Source organism: Hypanus sabinus, chromosome 19 (genome assembly GCF_030144855.1).
Source record: "Hypanus sabinus isolate sHypSab1 chromosome 19, sHypSab1.hap1, whole genome shotgun sequence".
In the NCBI taxonomy this organism is placed as follows: Eukaryota; Metazoa; Chordata; class Chondrichthyes; order Myliobatiformes; family Dasyatidae; genus Hypanus; species Hypanus sabinus.
Window position 1 is genome coordinate 52813118 of NC_082724.1, and position 14989 is coordinate 52828106.

General features: G+C 40.2%; 1 protein-coding gene across 1 annotated transcript in view; it reads left to right on the forward strand.

Annotated features, from left to right (window-relative positions):
• Positions 1 to 2301: 2301 nt before the first annotated feature.
• Positions 2302 to 14989, forward strand: part of ccdc174 (coiled-coil domain containing 174) — a 38666-nt gene continuing 25978 nt past the window's right edge. Inside the window, exons 1-2 of the mRNA XM_059944420.1 lie at positions 2302 to 2460; positions 4836 to 4940. Coding sequence (XP_059800403.1) covers positions 2419 to 2460; positions 4836 to 4940 — 147 coding nt within the window. The 5' untranslated portion in view covers positions 2302 to 2418. The remainder of the gene's footprint in view (positions 2461 to 4835; positions 4941 to 14989) is intronic.

A 14989-nucleotide genomic window follows, 5' to 3' on the forward strand; every position in this document is an offset into this window, starting at 1 on the left:
GAAATCGGAGCTTTTCAGGCTCTCGAACGCTCTCAAAGGCTACACCCACACTAGACCGGATAATTTTGAAAACGCCTGTTTCCCGCGAAAACGACAGGCGTCCACACTATGAGTTTTTAAAAATCTCTCTAACCACAGTGAAACGGAGCTGTCGGCGAGTCTCATGCGCATGCGCAGGACACATTACCAAAAACAAGAGGCATGTTTGGTATCGAATCTCGCCATCAAAGTGCGCGTTTGTGTAGTTACAGACTAGAAAATCTTAAAACGACAGAGAGCTGTTGGCTCTCGCGCAGGAGAACTCAAAACTAAAAAAAACAAATACTGGAGCGTACGGCGGCAACCGACAGGGAGTTCACAGATTGACACGGCTGACGACGAACATTGAAAAACTGACTAACTCTGTTGCATTAATAAAGCACCTTGTTAAATGTATAAAACATGTCTGCATCAGTGTTCTCTTGTATTTCTATATAATGTTACATTAGGTTGTTACACGTCTATTGTCAGAGAAGTACTTGTATAAGTTGAGGCTGGTGGGGTGGCAGGTGAGGACAAGAGGAACCCTATCCCCCTTCCTGGTTTTATCGGAGTATAAAAATATTATGGAGTATAAAACTTGTATCATTCGCTGTGTAGCTAGTCAGTTTGCTATGCATGTACTCAATTTGGTAGAACGAAATCTTAGGAATGCAGAAGACAATGGTGTGTTAATGAGAGGTAGCTAAAGAAATGTAGATTAGAACATTGCTCAGTTCTGAGTTTATTATTTGCTATGCATGTGCCCAATTTGGTAGGAGACTGAAGTCTTAAGAATGTAGAAGACAATAGTATGTTAATGAGAGGTAGCTAAGAGATGTAGATTAGAACATGATTAAGCCAATTGATAGAAACAATAGGGACATGATGTACGTGTAGTACGTGTAATACGCAACTATAGATCGATTACATATGCTAATACAACTGGACAAATGCTATAAAAATGCTGTGTCCAGAGATCGGTGGGCAATCTCAACTAGCTCAATGACTGTCTCAGCTTTGATTTACAAATTAAAGTTTAATCCTTCTTGAAGGATCTTCTGCGTCTCTTGGTCATTTGCGAGACACAAAAAAACACAACAGTTTCAGCCATCACTTTGTGTTTCTCCCTCCCCTCCCCCAACCTTTTAACTCAAATCCTCATCTTTTTTCTTCTCCAAAGAAATGTCAACTGTGCTCTTTTCCATAGAGTTCCTGCTGAGTTTTCCAGCACTTTGTATGTGCAGCTAAGTCTAAGTCTGTGAACTGAGAAGGCAAATCCTGCTCAGATCTGTATATCTTTAGAAGTTTATCATGCTTGTCTAGCTCTGTGACATGAAATCTGTGACCATTGTGCCCAATTCAGAAAAAAAGTGCAATCTGGAATCAGTTAAAATGTTGCTATTGACTTGGAAACTGAAATACAATATATCAAGACCAACCTATCACAAAGTAGTTGAATGACCTCAACCAACCCTCTATGAACTTGCATCTGCGGCAGATGGCCTCTCTCAACAATTCAGATCTATGAGCAAAACCTGAAAAATGTGGATAACTGACTGAGGAAAATGTATTTGAAGGTAAAAGGCTTAAAATTTGTCTCCAAGTTCATGGTCTATTGAACAATTATGATCATTAGCTTCTTGTGTGCTTCAGATACACAGATATCCTAGAGAACTCGGAAACATTGCAGATGAATTGCAGATCAGTGCTGTTGTCTTCAAATTCATTGCAAGGGATAGATAACCAATGCTTAACCAGCTTCGGTGGGTTCCCACATTATCAATATATTTGGCACCACCTTATTGAAACAGGTGCTCCGTTCTGTCATTGCACGAGACCTCCAAGAAGAATTGGGGAAAAAAGAGCTTCAAGAGCAGTTCCTAGTCTGTGCTTGACCCTAAAGAGGACAAATCTGTAAGGACATGCATAAATAGGGTAGATAGTGCCTCTAACCAGACCTCCACTCAGCCCATCAAACACCATCTGCCCTACTGAACTCGCATAGGGCACGTTAGCCCCCTTAGAATCGATAGCCTTGGAGAGGTTCTGAGTCATCCTGGTAGCCGTGGGATCACATGGGAGAGTTACAGATATTCCGTATTACAAACTGAGTAATTTATGATAAGGCTCAGGATGAAAATCTAGTGATACCACAAAAAAGTAAAATTTTATATAAAATTGAAAATATCACTTTCATGACGATCCTGAGTTTGGGAGCAATTTCCGACCTCACGCAAATGAAGTTTCCGCATGCGCATTTACCCGATGCCGTCAGCCAATTGACCTCAAAGAAATGGCGGCTCGGCGTATGCGTCAACGTCAACGTGACCTTACTAAAGTGGCGAATTTGCCGGGCCTGTGTGTGATTTGTTGGTAACCAAATCTGTTCCTGGCGCTATGGAGAAAAGAAAGAAACCATTCGATGTGACGGCGGCTTCGGTGAGTTGGGAATTTGCATAGAGCCGCGGGACTGTTTGTGATCTGGGCCCCGGGTGGTCGTCCGTGCTGTGGCAGGTGACCGGGAGCTGTGGGAGTCCGCAGTTGTGTTGACTGGGGGCCGGTCTGATCGGTGTGCTGTTCCGCGCATTAATGGCAGTGTTTCAGCTTGTCAGAGTACTGCTTTCAGTATCAGAAAGCTGATTAGTAATTAAGACAAAGTGCATATAGAATTCTTAAATGTAATTGTTTCTTTTCATGTCTACTTCCTACTGGTTTTGAGAAGACAACAGGGAACTGCCTTCTTGAATAGTTCTGAACTTGGCAGTGAAGATTGTTGCTACATCCTGGTTAGAAAGAAAGTTATGGTCTTTAATGCATTATTTCTTTGTTACCCAGAGGAAACTTGCAGGTTGATGTTTTCCTCTGCTCGTACTGCCGTTGCCCCATAATAGAATATCGAACATTACAGCACAATATAGGCCCAATGACCCATGATGTTGTCCAAACCTTGTGACGTACTCTAAAATCAATCTAATCCTTCTCTCCCATAGCCGTACACTTTTCTTTCATCCCGTAAGTCTCTAAAAGATCCTGCTGTATCTGCCTCTACCGTCACCCCTGGAAGGACGTTCAGCACACCTACCACTCTGTAATAAAAATCCTTACCTCTGACATTCCCTCATATTTTCCGCCAGTTGCCATATGCCCTCTCTTATTAGCTATCTCTGCCCTGCAGAAAAAGTCTCTGGTGGTTCTTGATCTGCGCCTCATACACCTCTATCAAATTCAAAGTACCTTTATTACCTAAGTATAGAGAGCCACCATATACAACTCTGAGATTTTTTTTGTGAGGGCAATCACAGTAAATACAGGAAACACAATACTATCAACGAAAGACTGCATGCAACAGGATGGACAACAATCAATGTGCAAAAAAAAATCCCAACAAACTGCAAATACAAAAAGAAAGAGGAAAATAATAATAAATAACGAAGCAATAAATATTGAGGAGCTGAGATGAAGAATCCTTGAAAGTGAGTCCAGTTTAGTGATGGAGCAAGTGAAGTTATTGCCTCCGGTTTAAGAACCTGATAGTTGAGGGGTAATAACTGAACCCAGTGGTGCGTGGCCTGGGCCTTTGATGATTGATGCTGCATTCCTGCAGCAGTGCCCGGTGGAAATGTGCGCTATGATGGGGTGGCTTTACCCATGACGGACTGGGCCCTATCCACTATATATTTTTAGGCTTTTCTTTCCAACGTATTGGTTATTCCATACCAGGCCACGATGCAGCTAGTCAATATACTCTCCGGGAGCACAGTGCTCATCCTCCTCCGTTCCAAAGAGACAAGCCCCAGTTCACTTATCTTATCCTCATAAGGTATGTTCTCTGATTCAGCAAATCTCCTCTGCACCCTCTCTAAAGCTTCCACATTGTTATTTATAATGAGGTGACCAGAATGGAACACAGTATTCCAAATACTGCCTAACCAGGGTTTTATAGAGCTGCAGCATTACTTCACGACTCTTGAACTCAGTCCCCCAACTCATGAAGGCCAACACACCATTCACCTTAACAGCCCAATCAACTTGTGCAGCAACTTTAATAGACATGGACCCCAAGATTCCACTGTTCCTTCACGCTGCCAAGAATCCTGCCACTTCCCCTGTATTCTAAACTTCAAATTCGATCTTCCAAAGTGAATCACTTCACACCTTACTGTATTGAACTGTATCTGCCACTCCTCAGCCCATCTTTGCAGTCTGTCAATGTCTCGCTGTAACCTTTGACACCCTTCTACAGCCCACCCTTTCACTTCCTCATCCAGGTCATTTGTCAAATTCAGAAAGAGCAGGGTTCCCAGAACACTGCTGGTCACTGATCTCCAAGCAGAATACTCTCCCATCTACTATCACTCTCTGCCTTCTATGGACAAGCCAATTCTGTATCCATACAGCCAAGTTTCCCTGGTCCCATACCTCCTGATATTCTGAATGAACCTATCATGGGGAACTTTGTCAATTGCCTTATTAAAACCCATATATACACATCCACCAGACTCATCAATGTGCTTTGCCACATCATACCAAAGAACAATTAATTCACTATTACTAAAATGTACCGATCTTAGAAGGACAATTGTTTCCTTCAGGAAAACAAATAACATTTACTTTTATTTTTATAGATGTATATCTGTATTTATAACAAATGGCATCAAGTTTGTTACTTGTTACAGTGCTGGAGTTCAAACCTTGTTTTTGAGGATTAAAAACAAAATTCATTTATGACCACATTTATTCTGTACTTGGTATGTTGGGCTTTTAATTGTGAAATGTTCTAAAGACCCATCTTGAAATAATAATCTCTTTTGTAGTTAGTCGATCTGAAGGCAGAACTTCATCGGAAACAGGAAGAGTTCAGAAAGGATAAACTTCTAAAAGAAGCTGGAGGTCTATATAAAGCCAAGACAAGTAACAAGGTATGAGAGCTTGGCTGATGCCAATGACATTTCTTATATGGGTTACTAAAGAACTTGTTTATTTCCCTCCCTCTCCCTTCCCCCATCCCAGTTTCACCCTGCCTCCTCCTCCAGCTGCCTATCACCCCTGTCATGATTCTGCTTTCTTCTACTATACAGTGCTTTCCCCTTACATTCCTTCTTCACCTTTCCTGTCTACCTCCTCCCCACTTACCCTCCCGTACCCTTTGATCTTTCCTCTTACTTGTTTTTCACCTGGTACCTACCAGCATTTTCCTTCCCACCCTCTCCTCACCTTCTTTATAGGGCCCCTGCCTCCTCTCTCTTCAGTCCTGACGAAGGGTCTCGGCCCAAAGCGTTCACTGCTTGTTTCCACGGATGCTGCCCTACCTGCTGAGTTCCTCCAGCATGTTGTACGTGTTGCTTTGACCCTGTGTTTGCAGTGTACCCTGTGTTTACTTGTTTATTTGTTACTTTTCGTGATCATGAACTAGGGAAGAGATTCATTGCTACAGAAATAGGTATTTCCTCTGTTCAAATTTCTTTTGGTAAGGACTCCAGGTGAATTGTATGATATGTTGGCACATTGTGTCACATCAATTAAAGCATGATTTTTTGTTTTCCTTACACTGCTAACTGTCTGTTCAAAATGTGGTCCTGACAGGACTGACATGACAAGACATATAGTAGCTTTAAAATTCTTCCTTAAATTACAAGTGCTGAATATTAGAATTTTCAGCTAGATTTTGCTTTTTTATTTTTGTTTTCACCACCCTTGAGGGCAGTGATGTACAGAGATATATTGGTGTGCAAGCCTATAGCTCCCTGAAAGTAGAGAGGAAGGCATATGGCATGTGTGCCTTCGTCAGTTGAGGGTATTAAGGATACAAGTCAAGAAGTTGTGGTGCAGCTGTATAAATATTGGGTAACCATGTTGTAATCATGTAAAATTTAGGAAGGATTGTTATGAATGTGTAAGCATTTAGGTAGGCCACATTTGGAGTGTGTGCTGGTTTGGCCACTGTGCTAGAAGGAGGATGTAGAGGCTCTGAAAAATCAGGTTCAATATCACCTGCGTACGTTGTGAAATTTGTTAACTTAGCAGCAGCAGCAGCAGTAACATCCAATACATGATAAATAGAAAAAAAGTAAGTAAAGCAAGTACAGTAAATATAGGTATATTAAATAGTTAAATTAAAAATAGTGCAAAAACAGAAATAATATTAAAAAAGTGAGGTTGTGTTCATGGGGTCAATTTAGGAGTCGGATGGCAGAGGGGAAGAAGCTGTTCCTGAATATAGAAAATTATGAGATATATAGATGGTCTTTTTTTCCTAAAGGGTGGGAAAAAGTCAAATACTAGAGAGTATAAATTTAAAGTGAGAAGGATAAAGTTTAAAGGAAATGTGTGAGGCAGTTTTTGTTTGCCACAGAGTGGTGAGTGCACTGATACGATTATGATGTTTAAAAGGCGTTTAGACAGACATATGAACAAGCAGAGAATGAAGCGAAATGGACCAGATGTATGCACGCAGAGGATTAGATTAGATTGGCATCATGGTTGGCACTAATCTGAAGGGATAAAGGGCCTGTTTCTGCACCGCATGTTCTCTGTTCATTACTTAGCAGCAGGAACCTTCTCCTCTTGGCAAGGAGGCAAGGAAAAAGACTAGTTCCTAGGTTTAAGCTTGTGTTTTATTTAAGAGGTATTTGTTAAAAGTTGGTTAGTGTCACATTGCTGCAATTAGTGGTCGCCAACCGGTCGATCTTTGAGACTTTCTATAGAACCATAGAACACTACAGCACAGTACAGGCCCTTCAGCCCTCCATGTTGTGCTGACCCATATAATCCTTAAAAAAAAGTACTAAACCCACACTATCCCATAAACCTCTTTTTCTTTCATCTATCTGCCTGTTCAAGAGGCTCTAAAATACCCCTAATGTTTCAGCTTCCACCACCATGCCTGACAAGTCATTCCAGGCACTCACAACCCACTGTGTTTTTAAAAAAAACACTTGCCCCTGATGTCTCCCCTAAACTTCCCTCCCTTAATTTTGTACATATGCCCTCTGGTGTTTGCTATTGGTGCCCTGGGAAACAGGTACTGACTATCCACCCTATCTATGCCTCTCATAATCTTGTAGACCTCTATTAAGTCCCCTCTCATTCTTCTATGCTCCAAAGAGAGAAGTCCAAACCAGGCAACATCCTGGTAAATCTCCTCTGCACCCTCTCCATAGCTTCCACATCCTTCCTATAATGAGGTGACCAGAATTGAACACAAGTGCAGTCTCACCAGAGATTTGTAGAGTTGCAACATGACCTCTCTACTCTTGAGTTCAATCCCCCTGTTAATGAAGCCTAGCATCCCATAGGTCTTCTTAACTACGCTATCAACCTGCACAACGACCTTGAGGGATGTATGGATTTGAACCCCAAGGACCCTTTGTTCATCCACACTCTTAAGTAACCGACCATTAATCCTGTACTCAGTCTTCTGGTTTGTCCTTCCAAAATGCATCACCTCACACTTGTCCAGATTGAACTCCATCTGCCACTTTTCTGCCCAACTCTGCAGCCTGTCTATATCCTCTTGTAACCTTCGGCAACCTGCAGCTCCATCCACAACTCCTCCAATCTTTGTGTCATCCACAAACTTACTCACCCATCCTTCCACCTCTACATCCAGGTCATTTATAAAAATCACAAGTAGCTGGGGTCCCAGTAGAGATCCCTGTAGCACTCCACTAGTCACCGACCTCCAGGCAGAATACCTTCCTTCCACAACTACCCTCTGCTTTCTTCCTGTAAGCCAATTTTTTATCCAAACAGCTAAGGTTCCACTTATCCCTTGCCTCATGACTTTCTGGATGAGTCTCTCATCTTTCCCAGTAGATCCCGAAAAAAAAAAAGAAAAAGAAATACACAAATACTGTTGTAATGTGAGCATTATAAAAATAAGTAATACTAATTAGGATAATGATAATATAGCAATACTCCTGCTATGGAAAGCTGTTTGTAAGGAGAGGTTGTTTCTGGGGTTGCGGGGTTTTACTTCCGTTCTTCCTGCATGTGCGCATGTGTGTATAGCCCCTCTGCCATACACCGCAGTTTCAGCGTAGCTTGTGCTGCATCAAAGTGACCAATTAGATTAGATAGGACTGTCGCAAACATCTATATATGGCACTCGCTGGTGATATCCTGCAAGGTAGCTAGCTAGAGTGGTGGAGGCTCTATGAAAGAAGGTGAAAACATACAAATTTCATCCAGAATTTCTATTTACCCTGGTGAAAGACAAGTGTGTATGTATGTTGTGCCACCAAACACAAGCACTGACTAAAAGGGGGAATCTGGAGTGGCACCACAACACCAACCACCAGAAATTTAAAGACACAAAGTGCAATCCGTGCCAGGAAGGTCGAGGAGTTGAAATTGGGCTCGAAGGCTCAGCAATCGTTTTTTTTACAAAACATGCTGCTCAAAATAAGGCTACTATTGAAGCATCATTTTGGGTATGTCACCTTTTGGCTAAACAGAAGAAGCCTTTTACAGATGGTGATTTATTCAAGGAAGCAATGACCATTACCGCAGAGACTGTTTTTAATTACTTTAAAAACAAAGATGACATCAAAGCCACAATATGTAATATACCGCTTGGCCTTGCAACAGTGACAAGGAGGGTAGAGTCACTGTCAGAGGACGTGGATCAACAAGTGTTAAAGGACTTTTTTTTTCACTACAGTTGTTACGGATTCAGCAACAATAAATATATGAGTGAGGCAGGGTTTTGATAACAAACAAAACGTTTATTAAACACTGAAAAACAAACCTCCCAAAAGTAAACAAATCACTAACGTAACCGGAAATCAGCTGCTGTGCGGCAGCTTAAACAGTTCTTAAAGTGATGTTGCAAAAACAGTTCTTCAAAGTAGTATTGCAAAAGTTCAAAATGCTTACAGTCCATTTAAGGGAGAGACTTTTTAAGACAATTTAAGTTCTCTTTCACGTCATGTCGCCGCAGTTCCCAGTCGAACCACACTTTTCCCACGAAGAATTTACGGAGATGGAAAATGAAACGGCTTAAAGGCACTGACCTTTCCTTTACAAAACTGTTCCCAATCCTTTCTGCTATTTACAGGGATTAACACGGGCACAGTCAACGCATTCCTTCCGAATGAGGATCAAGCAAGGTCGAACCTGTTTCACCGTCGAAATCAACTTTCCTCGATCTTTTAACTTCCTAACTCCGATCTTCAGTCTCCACTGATTCTCAACTAGCAGTATTATAGAGAAACAGCTGGCAACGACCTTTTAAACTTTAGGCATTAAATAAAACTTCATCTTTCAACTAAACTGCGTCATAACGTTAAATCACGCAGTGGCATGAGGTCAACATGGCAAATCCAGCCACGAACTGCCCTCCTCACAGGGAGGAATCCTCCTTTTATACCCTGTAAAACAATAAATAAATAAAATAAAAATATTTTTAAAAATCTGTCACATGACCTCTACTGGCGGGAAAATGGCGTCACTCCATCATCACAAGACCACTACCTCAAGTCCAGTACAGCTTCAACACCTGTCACATGACATATAACATCTTACAACTCACAATACAGTAGGAATGTTACAATTGTAAAAAAAACCATTCCATAAAAAAATTACATTGTACATTCAACATCGAGATAGACAATCAGCAACCACATTATCTTTACCTTTAATATGAGTTGTCACAATATGTACTCTTGTAACATCAAACTCCAATTTAATAATCTTCTGTTTTTATTTTTCATCTGACTCAGAAACACTAATGGATTATGATCAGTGTAAACAATAAGTGGTTTTTGAGTTGTACCAACATATACGTCAAAATGTTCTAAAGCTAAAACAAGAGATAACAATTCCTTCTCTATTGTCGAATAGTTTCTTTGATGCTTATTAAATTTCTTAGAAAAGTAAGCTACTGGATGATCAACCTCATCACCCTCATTCCTTTGCATTAATACTGCTCCTGCAGCCTCATCACTAGCATCTACAGCTAATGAAAAAGGTTTTTCAAAGTCAGGTGCCTTGAGCACAGGTTGTTGACCTATCATTGTTTTCAATTTTTCAAATGCTTCTTGACAAGGCAGTGTCCACACAAACTTCACATTCTTCTGCAAAAGGTTAGTTAATGGAAAGGCAACATTAGCAAAATTCTTACAAAATTTTCGATAATATCGTACCATTCCCAAGAATCTTCTGAGAGTTTTTTTCCCAGTTGGAGTGGGAATCTCTAAAATTGCCCGAACTTTTGCCTGAACAGGAGACACCTTACCTTGACCCACAACATAACCAAGGTAAGTCACAGTGGCATGTCCAAATTCACTCTTAGCTAAATTAATAGTTAAGTTAGCTTTTGAAAGCCTTTCAAACAATTTCTCCACCACAATAATGTGTGCTTCCCAAGTATCATTTCCTGTCACTAAATCATCAATATAAGCATCAGTATCTTTCAATCCCTGAATCACAGAGTTAATCATCCTCTGGAAAGTACCTGGGGCATTCTTCATCCCAAATGGAAGAACATTATATTCATATAACCCAGATGGAGTTACAAATGCAGAAATCTCTCTACCTCTGTCTGTTAATGGAACACACTAATACCCTTTCAATAAATAAATCTTTGTAAGGAACTTTGCTTTTCCAACTTTATCTACACAATCATCTACTCTAGGAACTGGATACGCATCTGATTTGGTTACAGTATTCACCTTCCTATAGTCCATACAAAACCTAATACTACCATCTGGTTTTGGCACCATAACACAGGGTGAACTCCAATTCGAGTTAGAAGGTCTAATAATATTATTCTCTAACATATATTTAATTTCTCTCTCAGCAAGTTCTCATTTTTCTATGTTCATCCTATATGGGTGTTGTTTAATAGGTATGGCATCTCCAACATCTACATCATGTGAAGCTATAGTAGTCCTTCTCGGAACATCTGGAAACAAATCCTTATATTTAAAAATTAATTACTTCATCTGCTGTTTCTGCTCTGGCTGTAAATGTGCTAGTTTCTCAGCAATATTTTCCAGAATGGTTGAATTTGGTAACCTGACAGAAACAATGTTGGATTTAGAATGAAATTCACATGAATCATCTATCATGTTCCTAGTTAAATCAAACTCATTCTCACTAACCACAACAGTCACAGTATCAGATTGTTTCTCAAAATATGGTTTAATCATTTATATGGCAAAGTTGTGTTGACCTTCTACGATCTGGAGTTTTTATCACGTAATTCACATCATTGATTTTAGACACAATTTCATAAGGACCATGAAATCTAGCTTGTAAAGGATTTGTTTGCACTGGGAAAAGAACCAACACCTTATCTCCAGGCTTAAACATCCTCATCCTAGCTTCTTTATCATACCAAATTTTCATTTTCTCCTGAGCCAATTTTAAATTTTCCTTGGCTAAGCTACAAGCTTTATGTAACCTGTCCTTAAATTTCAAAACATAGTCCAACAAATTACCGTAAATTCCGGACTATAAGCCGCTACTTTTTTTCCCACACTTTGAACACTGCGGCCTATACTACGGTGCGGCTAATGCACGTTTTTTTTCATGCCGCCAAAAACATTTTGCCTCGTAACAGTAGACCAATAAAATTGATGAGTAGTTCACAGAGGTCCAATGAAATTGTACGATAAATCAAGCGCACTTTCACAATTAAATTATTGTAAATCAGTCATTTGTACTCACAATCATCAACATGGAAAACACTCGAAGAAAAGCATATGATGCAGCTTTTAAGTTAAAGGCGATCAATCTGGCGGTTGAAGAAGGAAATCGAGCTGCTGCACATAATCTTGGCATAAATGAATCGATGGTGAGACGGTGGAGACGCCAGCGTGAAGAACTGAGTCAATGCAAAAAGACGACAAAAGCTTTCAGAGGTAATCATAGCAGATGGCCCGAACTTGAAAACTTTCTTTAAGACTGGGTTAACACACAGAGAGCAGGTGGCCGCGGTGTTTCCACCGTGTAGATCAGACTGAAGGCTAAAGCAATCGCCACCAAAATGAAAATCGGAAGATCTTAGAGGTGGGCCATCGTGGTGTTTTAGATTTATGAGATGAAAAGGCCTGTCCGTCAGGGTACGCACGACTCTGTCAGCAGCTCCCTTCCGACCACGAGGAAAAACTTGCTAACTTCTGCACATTCACTCAAACAAAGATAGTGGAGAATTCCATCGGGCCAGATGATATCATAACTATGGATGAAGTACCTTTGACGTTTGACCTGCCTCTCACTCGGACTGTTATTAAAAAAGGTGACTCGTCCATCACACTGAAAACAAGTGGCCATGAGAAAACGCATTTTACTTGTGTTCTGAGCTGCACAGCATCCGGACTAAAGCTTCCACCGATGGTGATTTTTAAGCGGCTGACAATGAAAGTTCAGTGAAAGCTGCCATCAAGAGTACAAACTCAATTCCAGCTGTGATTCCTGGGGGCACCACGAAGTATTTGCAGCCACTGGACATCAGCGAGAACCGGGCATTTAAAGTGGCGCTGCGCGTTGAGTGGGAGGCTTGGATGACGAGCGGCGAGAAATCCTTTACCAAAACAGGACGCATGCGAAGAGCATCTTTAACTCAAGTCTGCCAGTGGATCCTAAATGCGTGGAGCCGTGTCACAACATCCACCATCACCAACGGGTTTCGAAAGGCTGGACTGCTGCGTGATGAAGAGGACCGCGTGCGCTCAAGTGAGAGCGACAACAAAGAGACTGAAGTGAGTGACAAGATTGGACACTGAAGAAGAGGACTTTGATGGTTTTAGTGCGCAGGAGGAAGATGAAGAAGGCGATCAATAACTTTTCCTGGTAGGCTGCAGTATATATATATTTTTTTTACCAGTCGTTAGGAGATATTGGAATGTTGTTCGTGCACTGTTCAGTAAAAAAGTATACGCAACGTAATTTGTGTGTTACCGATACGTATGTATATTTAAAAGTAGCTGTGTTACAGGCACTGTTCGGAAAAAAAAAAAGCATTTGCAATATGTATTTGTTTATGTTACCATACGGATTTAATTAAAAGTTTAAAAATCCTCACGTGTAATAGCTTTCTGTGTAAATATCTCATATTACAACGTGGGACACCTGCGGCTTAAAATCCAGTGCGGCCTGTACAAGTACAAAATTGATTTTCTTTCTAAAATTAGAGCGTGCGGCTTTTAATCAGGTGCGCTCTGTAGTCCGGAATCTACAGTAATGTGTATTTCCTTACTAATCCACTTCCTCATCAACACTCCTTTTTCCAAGTAATATCCTACTGGCACCTTCTCAATTTCACTATCTAGTAGAGCTTGTTCTCTTAATTTTATAATCTCAGGGTCTCTATTCTGCTCTGCTATCATCTCCTTCCGAGGGAGAGATAAATCTTCATAGTCAGACTTACTCCAAGAATCTTGTTCAAACATCGAAGGTAAGAAAGTCTCTGACACATCCTCAAAATTCAAATCCTGAGTTGAACAGTCATGATTAACAACCTCATTCTGCGCATCAATCTTTTTAGCCATAGCTCTAGTCACAACACAGGAAGAATCTGTGTTAGAATTCATCTTTGGTTCCTCTGACTCCATTGTCAAATGCACTTCAGGAAAAGCTTGTCCACCTGCCAAGTCATTACCTAACAATAAAGAAATATCCTTCACAGGTAAGCTAGGCTGTAATCCTACTTTAACAAATCCTGTAACTAACCCTGACTTTAAATTTACTTTATGCAAATGTACAGGCATAAAATCACTCACAAGACTCTTCATTAAACTTCAATACACTGTCTAACATCAGTGATTGAGAAGCTCCAGTATCCCTAAGGATTTTTATTGGCATCAGAGTAGATCCTTCTTTCAAGGATACAAACCCCTCAGTTATAAAATGATCATATCCCTTTTTAACTTGGTCAGACTCTAACAAAACCTCATTTGTGTTTATCGAACCCTGTAATTTTACAGGTTCTTCAGTATGTTGCACACAAGCATCTGGAACTGCTTTCTTCTCTTTCTTTTTCAATCTGAAACAGTTAGCTATTACATGGCCAGGTTTCTTACAATAGTTACAAATAAGACCAAACTGTCTTTCCTTCACAGATTTTCCTTCCTCCTGACCTTTCTCATTAACTTCTGATTTAATTTCTGATTTACCTTGAGTCTCTGTGTTATTTTTCCTCTTAAAAATTCTGCCCCTAGGAAATTTATTCTTATGGATTAAAACATACTCATCAGCTAATCTTGCAGAGTCCTGCAATGTATCAGTATCCCTCTCATTTAAGTAGATCCTTACTTCAACAGGGATGCTTCTTTTAAATTCCTCCATTAAAATCAGCTCTTTCAATGTATCATAGTCCCCATTTACATTTTTAGAAGAAACCCATCTCTCAAAACACACAGCTTTATCATAGGCAAATTCCACATAAGTTTTTTCCACAGACTTCTTCAAACTTCTGAATCTTTCTCTATACACTTCTGGGACCAATTCGTATGCTTTCAAAATATGCTTTTTCACAATATCATAATCAAGTGCTTGCGCAGCAGTTAAAGCTGTATAAACTTGTTGTGCTTTGCCTTTAATTACACTCTGTAACAACACCGACCATTTATCTTTCAGCCACTCTGAAATCCGATCAATCGTTTCAAAATGTTGGAAATATCTTTCCACATCTGTTTCACTAAATGGAGGGACCAATTTAATTTCTTGACTAGCAACAAACGGTTTTCTAGAACCAGAAGACTGATTCCCAGACCTTAATTCCACCATTGCATATTCAAATTCCCTTTTTTTTCTTATCAGCTTCTAACCTACAACGCTCCAATTCTGCTTTACTTTGATCCAACTTCATTTGTTCGATTTGCAACTGCATCTCTATATTACTTATTGGAAACAACTCTAAAATTGATTAATCAAAATCACCCGAATCCACATAGTGTGACGCGATTTTTCTCTGTATTAGAGCCTTTGATGTAGTCTTCAAAATACCTTTAAGTTGCAATCT